The sequence below is a fragment of the Cavia porcellus genome, unplaced genomic scaffold (genome assembly GCF_034190915.1).
Source record: "Cavia porcellus strain 051 isolate PalLab524CR breed Dunkin Hartley unplaced genomic scaffold, mCavPor4.1 scaffold_15, whole genome shotgun sequence".
NCBI lineage: Eukaryota > Metazoa > Chordata > Mammalia > Rodentia > Caviidae > Cavia > Cavia porcellus.
Genome location: NW_026947498.1, coordinates 29,075,120 through 29,094,203, shown reverse-complemented (window position 1 = coordinate 29,094,203; position 19,084 = coordinate 29,075,120). Strand labels below are relative to the sequence as shown.

Here is a 19,084-nt window from a genome sequence, read left to right as displayed (position 1 = left end):
ATGTAATGATTCCTAAATGGCAACTGGTTAAAAATTACTACCTCTAAATATTTAAATATAGAAACTTAACATGTCTGGATTGACAATAGTTCTTTAAAAAGTGTATTCTTCTGGGAATGCAGTGATCAAATTTCCATTTATGGGCTTAAAGATTCTCTAATACTTATAATTAATGATTTTTCCTCCTTTCTCATGGAAGATTAATCATCTGTGACAGTTTAGTTTGTTCTCAAATAATGATGATATGTGAGTCTCTTTTAGGAAGATGTTATGTTTTGTATCAAGGGAAGCGAATGGATAGTTTGCATAATGCCTATCAGAGGGCCATTTTGCCCACAAACTAAGCATGTTTGAATATTCACAATTTTATCAAATAATGTGAGGTACCTAGCTAGTATACTACTTTAAGTTGGTAGTTTGGTTGATTATGATCATCATTTCAGCCTTAGGGAAGAGAATAAAAGGTTTTCCCTCACCCTCTTCACCCCTCAATGCCAACTTTTACCCAAGTCATCAGGGCATAGCCACATGGCCTGGTGCTCATAGCCAAGTAAGTAGCATCAGTTCTCAGCAATGACTGCTGGGACATGTGGAGTAATCTCTGTGTTGCTGCAGGCTTGAAACACAGTTTAGCAATGACAGAGTATTGCTTAGCATCTTCTTTATATAATGCCTCTATATATAACCCTCTGAGTCTTCTTGTTCTGAAACAAACATCTATTTTTTTTTTTTTTTTTTTTTTTAAAGAAACTAAAGGCCTCCTCTAGATAAGGGGCATTTCTTATACAGGATGCCATCTTAGTACTGATGTGATTCAGGGGAGTTCTAAGGTCCTTTTTAATGAAAACATACCTGGAGAGGGAGTTACTAGCTGAGACTATAATCCTGAACAGATAAATATGGCTGTGAAAAATAAATATGCTTGAATATTTTAAAAATTGGAACATGAGGAAAGTTGAGTTCTTGATGTCATTTATTTTATTCTCTTAGAAAATAAAAAAGCTTTGTTGATTATAAGTTCAAATATCCTTTATTAAGAAGTGATGTCCACCAGTAGATATTTTAGAAAGTCTGATGTATTTAATAATGATGTACACAATTATTTGTATATATGCCTGCTTATAACTCTTATCTCTAGAAATTGGGTCCAGTAATAGGCATTTTGATTAACATTTCAGAAATCATTGTTTTTTTTTAAATAAGTACTCCAATTGGGTTAAATACAGGGGTACTATATATTCAGAAACATAGTTTCTGAAATAATATACATTAAAATGTGGTCATTGACTTTAAAGGATTTATGTGACTGAAGTATCTTTAGTGAGGGCTCAATTTTAGTTTTAAGAGTGTTTAGACATGAAGTTACTTTCAGTCTTTCAAAGTTTAGATTTTCATCTTTTATTTTGGGAAAATTAATTTTTGTTTTGATGAATGAAAACTTTTTTTTCAGTGAAGTTACCACATTTTTATGTATATAGATGAGATAATTAAATCAGTGTTTGCAGGCCAGGGATACAGCTCAGCAGCACAATCTGCCTGGTAAGGAGAAGGCCCTTAGTTGAATTCCTGGCACCAAGAAAAAAAAAAAAAGATAAATAAATAAAATCTCTATTTGCCAATCTATGTTGTGACTGCAAAGGGATTTTGGAATTATGTGGAGGAGCTATGGAAGCTCGTCAGAAAATTTTATAAGACTCATGTTTTTGATTGTCCTCCCCCTTCCCTGTTTTTTAAAAAAAAGTATTTCACTGTCTCGAAAATTCTTCTTTTTCTTCCTTTTTTTTTTTTTTTTTTAATTGACTAAGAAGATTTCTGGGAGTGGGTGACTGTTTAAAGATCATGATGTAAGTATATATATATTGACACCATAGAGCTGCAAGAAATAATTAAGGAACAGAATTTTAGTGAAGCTGTTATCATACTTAGAAATACTTTCAGCTGGGGTTTAGCTCAGTGGCATAGGCACCTGCCTGGCAAGCACAAGATGGTTGTGAGTTCAATCCCTGGCACCAAAAACAAAACAAAAACAAACAAACAAAAGAAATACTTTCTTCTTTTAATTTGAATGTTAATAAGACAATACCACTAAATACCATTTTTAATGTGAATTTGTAAATCTAATTCTACTTGAGTTGTACAAAATATTTTAAAGACAGACATACATATTTCCTGTGGAATGAATCACTGGTTGAATTCTGGCTTCTCTAAATTATAACCATGTTCACTGAACCAGAGCAGGAACAGAGAATGGAGTCTTGTGGAGAAAAATGTCAAATATACTTTTCTCGGCTGTTGTTGAGCTGCCCAGTTCTTGATGGGGTACAATTCTTGCTCAGGTCTTGATTCTAGTTGCTAGTTAAAGGGAGGGAGTTTGAAACCTAGTATTTTCCAAGAATTAGAAAGAAAAACAAAAAGAGCAAAACAAGGAAGCACACAACCAAAGCTCAAACTCTGATTTTCAAGTTAATTTGTGAGCCCAATTGACTACTTTTTACACAATGCAGCGCAACGGTGGTGAGCAAGGAGCAGAGCAGATGGAGCGGCTGCAGATATGCAATTACGTGGCTGCCTCTGTCTTCTCTGGGAGTTTTAAAATAGAAATAATGTTGCTCTCAAGGGTGCAGGGCTGGACTTTTGTGCTGTGGTGGTAACCGGTCTTAGAAGAGAATGAGTGTGTCATGCTTCAGTGCCGCTGTTTTTAGTATTTATTGTTTGTAAGCAAGATTTTAAGAATGTTGCTGGAAGTAAGAAGAAAGAAGGGAAATAGGTATTGAAGCAAACAATAATAAAATAGATCTATCACTGGGACTCTGCAATAGGCAAGGAGTAGTTTAAGATGCATTGCACTATTTTTTTAAAACATAAGGTAAAAAGATTGAAGAATGGTTTATTTTCTTTTCCTAAATGTAGTAGTTTTTATTTAACTATATGAATATGGTACTTTTGATGTTGCCGCCTTATAAAATTATTTAAAATTATTTTCACTTAAAATTAAAGCTATGTTAGTTTTCAAGTACTGGGTGGGATTGACATTTTGGGAATTGATAAGGAACTATCTGTTAGCTTGCACTATGTTATATTCTTGAGGAGTTGATGGTGTAAACAGATGTCTCTAGGAAGCCATGCCAAATGGTAATTTTCTCAGACAGACAGAAAGTTTTGTTGTTTGTCTTTCTGCCCTCCCTCACTCTCTTCCCTCCCCTCCCCCTCCCTTTTCTTTCCTTTTCTTTCTTCCTTCCTTCCTTCCTTCCTTCCTTCCTTCCTTCCCTCTTTTAAGAGAGGGTTGCCTATTATTACTTAAGTAGCTGCTTAGGAAATGGAGTAAGTAGATTATATGTATGCATCTATTAGATCATCAATTGCACATATGTACGTGTGCATATATGTGTTCAGACACATGTTATAGAGCCAAAGTGTTGTTTGAATTAATAAATGGAATAAAAGGATTGGAAGAAGTGAATATTGTTAGAATCAGTCAGTGTTGAACTGCAAAGGACCTCATATGCTCAATTGCAACATAGAAATTAGTGTTAGAGTCATAATTTGATTTAAGATAGTTGTGGCTTCTGTTATAGTGATTTGAGCAGTAGAATAAAGATTCTCTCAAACTTTTATTAAAGTATACAATTGGATTAAACATACTGTACTGTAAGATTATTTATAAAGCAGTAATAGCCTGGCATGGTGTCGCACATCTATAATTCCAGCACTCTGCAGACTGAGGCAGGATGATCACTGCAAGTTGAAGGCCAGCCTTGGCTTTATAGTGAGTGAGTTCAAAGCCAGCCTGAATTACCTGGGGAGACTCTATCTTGGAAAAGACAAAACAAAACAAAACCAAAACAATAAACTCTCCAAAATAAAACAAGACAAAAATCCCACGAAACAGAACAAAAAATAAGAAGTCTATTTTGTTATTGTCAGCAGTAATTTGAATGCTTTTCAAGTGGGTTTTCTGATTTTATTTTTAACCATTTGTATCATTTTGAAACTATAGCAGATTTTTTATTCAGTAGTTCATTTTATTAAAATTATTTAAATGTTTTAAGCAACAGATAACCTAAGTTTAGTACAGAAATACAACTCAGCTGCAAAATCAAAAATTGAACAAAGTTTTAGAAACTATAATGAAAATCTTGGAGGCAAGATCTCTAATCTCCATACTGCCTTTACTCAGGTACTGGCTGTGTGATCTTGGGCAAAACTGCTTGATCTTTTCAATTTTCTCATCTGTGCAATGGAAATAATAACAACACCCCCCTCTCACATATTGATTTATTGTGAGAACTTAAATTAGGTAACATTTATTTATTCTCAGAATGTGGCTTAGAACATGGGAAGTGCTTTGTAAAGTGTTAGTCACTGTAACATTGTGATTTTTTACAAATTTTTCTGATCTCAGACTACTTCTCTTGCTTTAATTGTGTCTTTTACATTTCATCAATGAGCTATATGTTGTTTTAAGAAAAAAAGATTTTTGTAAAATTGTTACTGTGTGCTTTTTAGTGTACCTGTGAGATGTCCAAAAGTAACCTTTCATTTGGGGTGCATTTTTTTCTTTCTTGGTTGTGAAAATGTACTAAGAATTAAGAATGAAAGAAGTTTAGAGTATAGACTAAATGCTTTTAGACCTATGTCGGATCTTTTAAGTCAGCTTCTTCATTTTATGCATAAGAAACTCAAAGCTTTACATACTTGTCGTCGGAAAGGTCATGTGACTAGTGCCTTTAGACTAAGACTAGATTTCTTCTAAATCTTATTATTTCTTATTTTATGATAGGGTTTTGACAGTTTTTGACTAGCAGTAACATTCCTATGAAAAGACATAAAATTTCTTTTAATCGCTTCACTAATGTAATAACATTTACAGCAAGATTCTAGTGATGATTCAGAAGTTTAGAATTGCCCGTTAGCACATGAGCTGGCCATGCATTCTCAGGAGCACACGACCGTGCAGACTGTGGTCTGCCCCAGCTCCTGTCTCCGTGGTGTGTACTCCCTGTAATTTTTAGTACAGTGACACCGACACACAAAAAAGCAGACTACGTGAGCTAAGGCTGTTGAAACATTAAGTCAGAATTCTTCGTAGAAACCAGTAGACTAAGACTATGTTAGCTCATGTTTCATATTACACAAGAGAAAATAAACTGAAAGGTCAGTTGAACAGTTACAGCATTGCCCTTTTCCAAGGTAATCAGCAGAACATGTAGCAAAGACGTGAACAGAAGCGTGACTGGAAAGAGAAAGGCTCACACAGGGGCGGGCAGCTTCAAGTGCTTGGGACAATACTTGACACTTGCAGGCCCAACCAGATGGGCCATCTCACAGGGCCTACCTTCAGTAATTCTGATTTATTGCATTGAGATGATTTTTTTTTTCTAGTTAGGCAGTCAGGTTTTCATTTTGCCAGAAGACTCGAGAAATTTTAAAATTGACCATTAATCATACCTTGATAAACTGCAAGGGCAATATATTATTAATTTGCTTGTAGCCATGAGACAAGGCACAGTGATTAAAATTAATTTCTAGCTACATTTTGTTAATTTATTACAATTAACTAATCTGTTAAGAAGTCAAAATATGTTTGCATTAATGGCTATATAGTAGGTTCTTCAAGTTGTGTCTTTAACCATACAGTATCTCTATCATTTTAAATGTGGAATTCTAGAAATAAGTACTTTATTATTAAAAGAAACGAAATGTTGTAGAAGGCTTTCTAAGTGATACCTCTAAGTGGACTATACCTTTTTTTGTTAATTGAATACAAAATTTCATCAAAATTTTATAGGATTTAGCTTTCACTAGTAATTTCCCCTGAAGCCATCATACCTCTGGTTAGTACTAAAATTAGGGAAAAAAATAAAACAAAAGAATAAAATTCCGTTTATTAAATAACAGCAATTATTCACTTTTAGGGCACTTGTTTTGAATTGAATTCACCCCCTCAATTTTGAAAAATGATTTCTGTTTATTTATTTTTTATGAGCCCGTGATGTGCTATACATTTGATCTTTGTAAATACCCAAGATAGAGAATTGTTAAGGATAATGTATTTTCTTACGGAGTTGGTTGCTTGTTCCCACAGGACCTTGAGGTGTGACGATGGGAACTTACATCAATTCCTTCCCATTTTCTACTTCTCATTAGACAAAGTGTGTTCTGTGGGGCATTTGTTTCTCCATGCATCCGTGTTGTAGTGCTGTGGACCGAAGATTTCTACCGCCATATGTTGAAATCCTAATGTTCAATGTGAGGATATTTAAAAATGAGGCATTGCAAGCTGGATTATAAAGGGAAGCTTTCACCATAGTATTAGTTCCCTCATAAGGAAAAACAGCCTTTTTGTTGTCTCTGTGCTATGTGAGGATACAAGGGAAAGTCAGTCAGGTACAGAACAGGAAGAATGCCCTCCCAGATACCAGATCCACTTACATCTTGATCTTGGACTTCACAGCTTTTAGAACTGGAAAATAAATGCTTGTTGTTATAATGAATAACTGTTAGAGACCTACGCTTAACAACATGCAGTATTTGGTCTCTTCAGATAGCTAGCTGCTTGCAAACCCCAACCTGCACAATTTTAGCCAAGCCATTGTAAAAGGTGTGAATGGCCAGTGGGATTGAGTGAATCAAGAAGGGCATATACTAGGTTGAGTACAGTTATAATGAACCCTACCTGCCTTATATTTTAATAGGTATCGAATTTTCTGTGTTGATCTTAAACTCAGAAATTTTATTGACTGTGTATTCTAATAATATGCTTGTTATTTCATGTGAAAGGTAATTAAGCATACCAGGCACATCATTTCCTTGAATATTTCATTTGAAGCAACCCAATAAGGAAGTTTTACTGTTACAGTTTCAGAAGGCTTGCTATTACCATAACAGATTAGGAAATTTAGTGGTAGTTACAGTTATTAAGAGACAGGATTCAGGCATGATAATCTGAAACTTAACTCACTGTCACCATTGCTCAACATAATTGGGAAATAATAGGTGTTTACTGTTTGTTAAATGAGTACTACTTAGTTCCAGTTTTTCACGAGGTTGGGATATACCTGGGTTCAGAAGAGATGATTTTCCTTGTGTTTTGGGCATTCACATTCTTGCAACATCTGCTATGATTGCAAGTCTTTATCAGTGCTTTGTATAATGATTTGCTATTCTTCGTTTTCTACTGTTTCTGCCACAAAGAATACTATATTTTTAAAGATATCAACTCTGTATCTTTATGGTTTCAGTGACTGGCATAGTACTGATTATGCAGTTGAAATTCCTTAATATTTGTGCAATAGAAATGAATTTCACTATTTCCCTTGTCACCTTTACTTAAGGGATTATATCTGTTCTTTTCTGATAGATGACGTCAAGGGCATACACTAAATTGAATGAGAATTGGAAATGTTAATGAAATTTGGAATGGAGTTTTGAAAATTCATGCATTCATTTTTGTGATTAATGATATTTGAACATTTAAAAATAGGAATAGCATTATAAAATAAGGAACTGCATTCTTATGCTTTAGTTGGTGAGTTTTATTCAGAGATTCAGGTATAAAATCTTGGTCCTTAGATTGGTAGCATTGGGTGGTAAGGTGGACCATTAGAAGTCTTGCTTAGAAGGGAAGCCTTCAGGTTATTGCTGGCCTTGAAAACCATTGTGAAAGTCCAGATTCTCTTTCTTTGTGTTGTGGGTTGAGAATGTGACCACTCTCTGTTACATATATTCCTAAATGTGCCATTTTCATCAGAAACTGATGGGGATGCTGAGTTTTGGACTTACTGCTCTAAAGTTTTTCTCTTTATAAAGCTAGTTGCCACATGTATGTTATTGTAGTTCCACAACACTGACTAATGTACATGTATACTATGATGTCAATTTTTAAGTTTTTTCATTGCTTGACATTATCTAATAAAAGTTCCTGTGCTTTCAATAGTCTATTTAATAAAGCCTTTATTATTCTGTGGCAAATTCACCCTTTAAACTGCCTCTAAAATGTATCTCTGATTATATCAGTTACTTTCTCCATACAGTCTTCAAGATTTTATTTTTATTATTGTCTGGCTAAAAAATGTCTTTTGTGTCTATCTTGTTTCCATTAAAACTCAGTTATTGTATCCCCAAGCCACATTGAGTTAAGTAATATTTCCTATGGAATGAAGAACATCTTCAGAGAAGGATATTGTTTTGTGTAACTAAATTATTTCCATATTGTTAATATATTTTTTGCAATAAATATGTTGCTTTTTTGTTGTTGTTTTTATTAAACATTTTCCCCTGATGAAGAATATAAAATATTTAAAGTCTCAAGTGCCTAACATTTATTAAATGGCCTGAATATGTGGAAAATATTGTATATTTTGAGTATTCTTCACTTAAGAAAATTTTTGGCCCATACCTTAATTTATGAAAGACTGACTTAAAAGTTATTTTTTTCTAAAAATCAAACCAAAGCCAAAGTACCCCTCCCCATTTTAATCTTGTTTCCTTTATTTTTAGCTATTAAAAATTATTACAGACTTTTCTTCTATTTTCTTTCCTATAAACTTCCTAGGTGTCCCTTTGAAAGCAGACAGCAATATAAAAATCTCAAAAATTAACGTAGTAAGGAATTTCCCTGAGGGCTTTCTGAGTAGACTACTTAGAAGACATTTCCAGATAAGGCACAATGCATGCTCCCCGATCTGCCTCTCCTATGTTGAAAGGCCTGTCTGAAATTAGAGCATCAGTACTGATCTAAGAGGAATCATCTTCCAGAAGAACAAGGATTTTAGCCTGTTCTACCCTTTTTTTTTTGCTTTTGTACTCCTGTTTCCTGCTACTTCCTTAGAGTAATTTTTTCCCTAGTTATTCAATTTACTTAATTTTCTTAAGATTTTCCATAATCTATACATTCCAATAAATACAGACTGCCTAGTATGTATTATTCTTAGTATGCCTGCATTTGTACTTTTTTATAGTGATTAAAAAAATGAAAAATCTCAAAGGCTTTTGGAATTCGAGGAGAAAATCTTAATTACAAATCCAGTGATTTTTACATATGTTAAAATTAAGCAAATTTCTATGTAAAAGAAAATTGATGAATTTAAAAGTGTAGAAAACTATTGCCACTTTGAGATAGAGAAGATTTATAGCTAACGTTTGTTGAATACTTGTGAACTACTGTGGTACATAAGGCTTCCTCTGTGATTCTGATGAGCTATGAGATTTCTTCCTACTTAATAGGACGAAATAAGGAAAATAAGGGTGACTTGTTCAAGGTCACATGAAGTAAGTAACAGTTAGGATTTGGACCTGGATTTTTATTTCATTTATATTTTAACTTTTCAGCATTGATTCTTTTAATTATAAGATTAATAGCCTTAAAATTAAAACACAGTAGACCTTATTGTAAGGAAAAGATGACTTTGAGGTTTTATTTAAGTATACCTTTGTGACTATTGGTGATATGCTTCTATTATTTATTAACTTCTTGAGCTTGGATAACTTGCATATTTATCTGAGCCTCTTTATTTGCTTTGTAAAAAGATTAAAAATGTCAATGTAGTGATCAAACTTTTCAATATTTGCAATCATTCTTTATATTAGTAAAGAATGCTAGTTTGTAAATTAGCTTTGTTTTATATTCTTGGTTGCTAAAAATTTGATCTAGTTTTTAAATATCCTTTAAATTCATAGGGAAACATTAACAGAGATTGCAGTAGAAGGGGCCTAGGCAGGATGAGCTCGCCATGTCCTCAGGCATTTTCTTTTTTGGGTTACAGTGATTTCAAAGTGAAATGTGCATTTCTGTGTCAGAAGCTATAGGGCTGACCTTGAGGGAAGTTAGGATATTTAAAGTAATATAATGCTATAATCCTGTTTCCATTGAAATCTTACCAAATGGAACATTTGAACATAGCCTAGGAAACTTCTTAAGAGTGATTTATTTCAAAAATTTAAACCTGAAAATGTATTTTGAAATGTTATACTCACATCAATAATAACATTACTACATACTTTTAAAAATAGGCAATTTTATTTTTATTATGATATGTATATATTTTTAACCCTAAGACAATTTTGCTTATACTATTTGATCATTTTATTATTATTATTTCATATGCCATTTAATATGTGTTACAGTTCAATATAGAGAGAAATATAACAGACCAATATTTCCAACAGGTTAAAAATCCTTTTCACTGTAGTATTTAATGTTGTTTCAACAGATTTGTAAATCTCTTTGTTTCTCCAGGTCAGAATTTAAAGTATTTTGAAACACTTGTCAGTCTGTCTGTCTGTCTATCTGTCTCTATGTATGTATTTAGCCTGTATGTATTTGTGCTTGTGTCTATGTATGTATTACATCCCAAGTCCATTTTTTGTTTGTTTGTTTGTTTGTTGTTTCTTGAGACAACATTTCCCTAAGTCACTAAATTGCCCAGACCGTGGTTGAACTTGGAATCCTCATGTCTCTGTCTCCCAGAGTTCTGGGATTATAAAGATTTGCCTTTTTTGTCTAGTGTCAATATTTAAACTAAGGAAAGTTCATAGAAAATCTGGAGTTTTTTTCTGTTCTGAATAATCATCTGACAGGGCAGAGTATGCTTGGTAACAATGAACTGTGTCTGTGAAATGGAGACTGTAGCTTTTAGATAGGGAATGCACTCTTCATTTTATCATAGTTTCTATTTCTCTCTGTTGGATTTCTGTTTTCCATGGGCAGTCTCACTGGTCATTGTTTCGTCTTTTGAATTGTACTTTTAAGTGTTTTATATAGGGGCAGGTGATCATATTTATGAAGCACGCGTACCTCTTACAGGTAGTTCAGTTTTGTCCCTTGGCATAAGGACTATGAAACTGGAATTATTTTGAGCATTATTCTATATTAACATACTAATATGTTACACTTTATCTCCTTCTCCTCCCCCACCTTGAACTCACTTACTGCACCCTTTCTATTTTTGCTGATTCATAAATTATTGTTTTCTAGTGATATATTTTGATCTTGCATTTATTTATTTCTCTGGTCTGCATTTTCATTTTAACTTTCATTTTGTTGTTTTGTCATATAATCTCCTAACTGTTACCTTATTCTATTCATTTTTAACCAAGTTATTGCATAGTATGAAATATTTGTAGGAATGTCCTTTTTTGAGTAAGTTGGAGTGTGTTTTATTAGTCAGCTTCTGAAATTTTCTGTTTTTCCTATATATCCCTACCTATATTCATACAATCTTTCTGAGAATTTCACTGCTTCCCTTCAGAGTATCAGAGGTGCACAGATAAGCTTATTAGCACTGCTCCATTCTTTGTGTAGTTTCAATTCCTTTATTTTTGACTTGCTAGTAGCTGTCACAGGTTATTTGTCCCGTTTTTACCAGTTCCTTCCTCCTTTGCTTCTGCCCAGATATCAGGGTACTTAAGAAACATAGGCAGTATGTTTTGGTGTACTAATGCTGAATCTTGGGGAACAGCAGGGAGTCAGGGCAACCATATGTTTTCTTGATTCTGCTTGAGAATCTCCAAGTCTTTTCATGGCCATTGGTTTTGTAATTTAACATGGTGCATGTTCTTACTTGTGCTGATGCATGCTTTATGGGAAGGTGAGGCAAACAGTGCCTACAGGTCAATTTTGATTTAGTTCTTTTTTGTGTGTGAATGAAGTGTTACTGGAATCCAGCCTGGCCCACTCATTATCATCTGTGACTCCTGTGATTTAAAGACGTAACTGGGTAGCTGTGACAGAGACTGTATAGCTAGAAAAGCTTAAAATATTCACCCTCTGCCTTTTTACGGGAAGCTTGTGAAACCCTGCTGTAGGGTAATTGTATTGTTCTTTTAGGAATTTTGACTGCTTTTTCATTTTTAAAAAAAATTTTGGAGTCAGAGAAATGAGACGTACAGATTTTTTTTCAGTGTACTGTCGACATAGAAATTATTCTTGTAATCTAAAGCAAATATATGTAAACATAACTTATTCGTTATGTGAAACTGTTTTGAAATTACAAAAAGTGGTAGGTGAATTAGTTCAGTTTATCTACCTAACAAGTTTTATATCCTAACAGGCAACTACATTCAGTAAATGAAATTAAATGATATTTAAAAAAATTAAATACATTATTCTTCTTAAATGATGCCTTTGTTTCTTAGACTAGTGCACCTACTTCATTGGAATACCACATTTGAAAGATTAATTTTATTTCTTTTGCACTTTTTCAAAGGTATAAGAAGTTTAGCCACATCTTGAGCGACATTGGAGAGAATGAAGGAGGTATTGATAAGTTTTCCAGAGGCTATGAATCATTTGGCATTCACAGATGTGCTGATGGTGGAATATACTGCAAAGAATGGGCCCCAGGAGCAGAAGGAGTTTTTCTTACTGGAGAGTTTAGTAAGTACTTTGATATCATTCATGTTAAATGATTATGTGGCCAATGAGAAAGTCTTTTTCAGTTTTGAAAATGAAATAAGTGGAAAAGAAAGCATTTATAACCTGTCGATGATACAAAGAAAAAGGAGTATCAGAATGATCAGACTACAGACATGTATACTATTTAAAATTGGGTTTTATCAGGCTCAAAAGTTTACATGCTGTGTTACTCCACTTTTATGATATTCTAGAATCAGAAAAACTTCCAGAGCTAAAAAGATAAATTATTATTGATAGGTGTTAAGGGTAGTAGCTAAAGGTTGATTACAAAGGGGCACATATGAAGACATTTTGGGGCTTGTGAAAACATTGTAGATTCTAATTGTGGTAGTGGTTATATGACCATTGTTTACTGAATATATAGAACCTTACATGTAAAAAGAATAGATTGAACTGTATGTAAGTAATACTTCAATGAACTCGACTTAATACAAGTTTTGCTTTATTTTTATTGTCTAAAATATCACTATCTGATACAAATAAAATGTAAGATAAATATAACTACAATTTATTGTAGTCACTAAAAAAGTAAAAGAACATGCGAATGTTTTAGTAATGAATTTCATTTAACTCAACATGTATAAATGCTATCAAATTAACGTTTAATCAATATAAAAAGTACTGAGATATTTTCACTCTCCTTTTGTATTTGTTGAAATCTAGTTATGGCAAGTGCTATTTCAGATGCTTAATTTTCATGGGTAGTACTTCATACAATATTTAGATTTAATAAAATTTTCAGTTTAGAAGTAGGTTCACATACCAAGGTTTTTCCAAACTTAATTAAAATTTTTCCAGTAACTGATTCTAGTAACAGTTTTAAAATTTAAATTTAATGAAGTAATTAAAATGAAATAAAATATAAAATTCAGTTTCTCAGTTCCACTGACCTCATTTCAGGTTCTCAATAGCCACATATAACTACTGACTCCTTTCTTGGCATGTGCGGATCTAAGGATTTAAAGTAATTCTCTATGCAGTCACAAAGAGCAGATGATGTTTGATGCTTGTGTTTCTGAATCTTATTTGAAAACTTACTGGACAATTTATAAAAGATGATGAAATGTGATAGTTCAGATTTTTTTGGCGTGATGATAATTATGGAATGTATTTTGAGAGTATATTTTTCACTTAAATTATTATTTCTAGTAATTTTTCCTGTACAAAACATTTCCTCATCTTCAGTGACTACCTTTACCACTAGTTTTTGTTACTGGATTATTGAAACCTTATTCTATAGTGAAGTGATTCTTTGATACCTTATTTTGTTTTTGTTTGTATTCAAAAGATTTGGAGTTTTCATTGAAAGTGTTCAAGATAAATTTAGTATATATATATATATATATATATACACTAAATAAGATTCTCAGTTAACATTTGATTCTTGCATATTTGATACTTTCATATTCCTCTCCCGTATTTATGATCAAATTTACATAGTAGGCTTAACTAGTGTAAAAATATAGGAAAGAACTATATGAAAACTAGATTTGTGAACTATGGTTATGTCTAGTGCTCATTTACTAATGTTGTTTTATGTGTGTATGGAAAGTTATACTTAAAATGTTAAGCTTTAATGCTTAAATATTAAAATAGCATAGTAGTATGAAAATATTTATAAATAGAAAGTAGTCATTATTTGGTCCCTATCTTAATGCAGAAAGGTCCTCTATTAAGATTTTTTTCCCCATTCCAACTTGATTTTTAAAATCCTCTCTTTTGTAAAGTTGTATTGCATAATTCTGTATCTCTCCATTTCTTGAAAATAACATTCAGTCAGTGATTTTCAGTCAACAAATATTTATTTAATGTCTAAGGTCATGAGTAACATCATGTTTAATCAATGCTCTTTTTTTTACTAGAGAGATAGGAAAGTTTAAGGTAAATGAAATTTTGAGAGAAAATAGTTAAGAGCAGGCAGTATCTTGGGGAAATGTAAATGTCAACTCAATTTTTAAAAAAATCTGAGTGAAAGAATATCTATTTTTCTGCCTGTGGTTACATGGCCCCTTTATATAAGAGATGTCAGCTTTTTTTCTTTGAAGAGTTTTGAGTTTAAAAAAGATAAACTTGAAAATTGTGAGTGGAACAAAAATAGATTATGAACCAATTGTATTCGAAAGAAGATTTATTTGGAAAAATATAGAAATGGATATTAAATGAGGATGACTCTAATGAACATGGAATTTTCATAATTATAACAATCTGGCTGAAAATATATCATTATGTAGCTTAACAATGATATCTTTTCACATTTTCTAAGCATAATTATTCTGTGTGTTTTGTCTTTATTTATTTAAAATCTTTACCCTGAAAATAACTGAACAGGAAAAAAGTATTTATTTTTTGAGTTTTTTCCCTCTGGATTAAAGTGCATTTGAAAATTTTATTGTAAATCTTCTAATATATCAATGTGTAATAATCTGAAAGGAATAGAAATCCATGGTAATCAGTTCACAAATGACAGTAGATTTTAACTTGAAAATTTAAATCAGTATGACAGTGTTCTATGTGGTTTTGCTAATGATATTAAAATATTTTCAAAATATGTAACTACTCATATGATCTCATGTATGAACTGATGGATTACTTAGTGTTAACCAACAAGATTGGAAGAATAGTCTTATTTGCAGTTGTCTTCTTTCTTAATAAAAACACTGCTTTTCATTTCAATAGATAGTTAAATATTGCTGAAATTGGATAGTTTTTTTCCCCCCAAACTGACTTTTGTTATTCACGTTTTTAAAGCCATTTGGCAAATTCACATTAGATATAGATCATATGTTTTTCTTTATTTGGGAGAAAATGAAGTATTTTCTTTCATTCACATTTAAAGAGCCAATTTCTTACGCAGATAGCAGCTGCTGCAGCATCCCAAAAGGATAGTGTGCATATATGACATTCATCAGAATTGGAATCTTACCACCCAAAATGTATTTCTGGGCGAAACTTTAAATCATCTGCAATACAGGAAAGATTCATTGTTTGGAAAATTAAATGTGGAGTTTTGGTACTAAATTATGTTTATTACAGGTTGCCAAATAATTGAAGAGAACTAGCTGCTTTCTAGTATGAAAATGACGATAAGAGAGAAAGACAGTAAACTGCATATGTCAATATGAAATATTTGGGTTCCTATTCACTATAACTGAAAGCACTTCATTTAAAATTACTAAGTACAGCAGCCAGGTACTTTTCAAGTTACCTAAATATTTAGAACTGAAACACTAAAACACATGCACACATACGTGTACACACACACACACACACACACACACACATGCACATACACATGCACACACACACACCAACATATTTTAAGCCTATGGAAAAATGAAAGCACTGATATTTTTGAAGTTGGAAAGATACCAAAGGGAATTTTACTGGGCTTTTCTGGACCAAATTTGTCTGTTATCTTTTTTCCCTGTATGTGATGGCAAGGAAGTTCACAGGTTCCTAATAGTCTTTATATTTCTCAGTTCTACCTGTGAAGCAGTGCTACTTAAAGTATTTACAATGCATCTGTCTGGTTTCTTCAAGAGGAATCAATTTGCAAAGATATTGTCAGAAATTGGGAATTAGCATTAAGATTCATTTAATTTCTGGTGATCTAATAATGATAATACTAAAGTTGAGTCTTGCATTTTCAGTTTTTTCTTTGGATTTTTGAATAAATTTACTAATTCATAAGTATTGATCTAGAATAGATTTGCAGTTTTATTTTTATTTTTTAAAATTTATTTTAAAGAGAATAAAACAAAACAAAACAGAACAAAGCAAATCAGAACAAAACAATGCAAGCAACACGGGATTTCAAAGCAAGATAACAGGAAATCAACAGTGACTACTATAATGTCTCTTGTTTTCCTCGAAATAATTATCCATACCTTCAGACACAATAAAATCAAACAAAACAAAATAAAATAAAACCAATCAAGACAAAAGAATGAAAGCATTATGGGAGTTCAAAGCAAGAGAATAGGAAATGAGCAATGGCTACCACAATGTGTCTTGTTTTCTTCAAAATATCTTCACACATAATAAAATTAAATAATACAAAACATACTAAAACCAATCAAAACAAAAGAACGAAAGCATTATAGGATTTTAAAACAGGATAATAGGAAATGAACAATGGCTATTATTAATGTCTCATTTTCTTCAAAATAGCCCATCCATACTATCAAACATAAGGAAATCAAATAAAATGTAACACAATAAAGCCAATCAAAGCAAAAGAATAAATTCAGTGTAGGACTTCAAAATCAGATGATAGGAAATCAACGATAACTACCATAATGTCTTGTTTTCTTCAAAATAGCTAGTGATACCATCACATATAATAAAATAAAACAAAAAACAGAATAAAACCAATTATAAGAATGAAAACATTATAGGACTTCAAAACAAGATAATAGGAAACCAATAATGATTACCATATACATCCGGTTATCTTCAAAATAGTTGCCCATACCATCAGACACAGTAAAATTAACAAGACAGAACAAAACCAAACCTAACAAAATTATGAAAATGATACAAGAGCTCTAGACATGACAATAACAAATTAATAGTGGTTACCACTTTCCCCTGCAAGGTGTTTCCTCCCCTATCACTTTCATAATATATATCATGCTTTTTGGGTCCCACTAACTCTTTTTTTTTTTATGCTAGGGCTCACCTGTATGAGTTCTAAACATTCTTCCCATGAACATGATCTCCAGTTGCATCCATTTACCTACCAGAGCCTTGAGATTATCCTACTTTATAGCTGGGTAGCTTTCCATTGTACAAAAATACCTTATCTTTCTTATCCATTCTGCAGTTGATGGGCAAGATACCCTTGCTTTTTTTCTGGTCTCTTATCACATGGACCAATTGTTTTCTCTCCTTTGATTTTCAGTCTATAAATTTCCTGTTGAGTTAAATGTGTTTCTTGTATACAGTATACTGATGGATCTTGTTTCTTGATCCACTCTCCTTGTGTTGCTTTTTATTGGTGAATTGAGGCCATCTACATTAATGGTAACAACTGGTTTTGTTTTGTTACCAAGGATCAAATTTACGACCTTGAGCATGCCAGGCAGGGCCTTGTGCTGCTGAGCTAAATCCCTGGCTAGCATTGCAGTTTTAAAGTAGTTAGCTCATTACCATAGTTTGTGAAACATTGATCTGAAGACTAGTATCATATTTATTGGTTTAAAAGTTCTTATTGGGAAGCGTGTTTCTTACATCAACTGCTTTTGCTTTCTCTTCGTTTATTTTATCTATGTTAGCTCTTTTAGTCAATATTCACTGTGGTGTGACATGTTACAAACAGGTCCAAAATTTTTATGGCCTATAATAACAAAGCCTTCTTTCTTGCTGTTTTTGGCAGCAGTTGTCAGCTGTGGGTCTGTCCCATGAGTCAGATACTTTTATAAGAGTCTAGGATAATGGAGAACCTATGAGAGTGAGAAAGAGCAGTGGAGGAATCCTGATGACTCAACATGCTTTCCCTTAGAAGCACAGATGTGATTTGCACTTCCATTTTTTAAACAAATAAGATGGAGTAGCTTTATGTCCATGAGGCATGAAAGCGGAATACGGATTTACTGAGGCTCTTGAACAACTGGGACTCATAGTACAGTCATACATCCTTGAGTACAGATATAGCTTCTGAGGGGTGACAATAGCTGATCTCCTTGTAGTAATATTATAAAATGTCCTTGCAGAAATGAAGATGACTATGAAGTTATGAGATTATACAATGCTACAGGCGCACATTGTTCTATATATGTTTCCTGAAAGGACATTAGGTATCCCGTGACTGTGTATGTGACCCTGAAGGGAAAGAGCTCAAGCTCATTATTGTACTATAAAGTGTACATTTTCCATATATTTTCATAGTCTAGATATGTTGTTGTCCTTTCTGTGGGAAGAGTGTTGGTTAAACAGGATAATACTGGAGACATATTGCTGAGAAGATTTCTTAGAATTTCTATTGTCTTCTGAATTCAAATAGAACTTAAAAAGAAGTCTTTTGCCAAGTAGACATTTTCAACTCTCTGTGAATCAGTCCTTTGTGAATGCATTTTTGTTATGTGACTTATTTTTAGTTTGCTTATTGTGATGTTTCTAGAATGTAGGGGTGGTTGGGAGCTCTATGTTCAGTTTGGGAAAGGACTGGTAAATTACAGGCAGAGATGGAATGCTTTAGGGCTCTTTACCAAACAAATGCCAGTGGTGACATAGGGCTTCTGTGATATTTGTGACCCTAAGATAAGTAATCAGCAAATAAGTGTTTTGTAGAAAATGGTTTGTACTTCTGGCTTTCCAAGCTCAACTTTCACAACTTTTGTCTGTTTTATAGACTAAGTGGATTTACTTCTGCCTGACAGGATCTACTATAAATAATACTGAGTGATTCCCACAAGATACAGAGCGTAGACTGTCCTCTGCTGCATGTATATTCTTCATCTTATACCAGTTATACTGTGTGCCTATTTGAAACTATCTTTTTGACCAACCCCGATGAATGCTAACTTTTCATATTCCAATTCTGTAACATGATATTGTATAAAGTGATGAACTTCTGAGTGTGGCAACAAAAGAAAGATATTGAATTATAGGGAAACCTCAGTATAAAAAAGTTGGATAAAATATTTGAATTAATTATACACAAGTGAA

The 19,084-nt window shown here is 32.7% G+C and overlaps 1 protein-coding gene across 3 annotated transcripts in view; it reads left to right on the top strand.

The window, feature by feature from the left end:
* Gbe1 (1,4-alpha-glucan branching enzyme 1) overlaps positions 1-19,084 on the top strand; it is a 248,599-nt gene that overhangs the window by 33,298 nt on the left and 196,217 nt on the right. Inside the window, exons 1-2 of one of the 3 annotated variants that reach the window (XM_063224754.1) lie at positions 2,626-2,767; positions 12,207-12,376. In XM_063224754.1, coding sequence (XP_063080824.1) covers positions 2,733-2,767; positions 12,207-12,376 — 205 coding nt within the window. In that variant the 5' untranslated portion in view covers positions 2,626-2,732. Of the gene's footprint in view, positions 1-2,625; positions 2,768-2,847; positions 2,867-12,206; positions 12,377-19,084 lie in introns of those variants that run through there. The other 2 variants (XM_063224756.1, XM_063224755.1) reach the window with 2 other exon arrangements.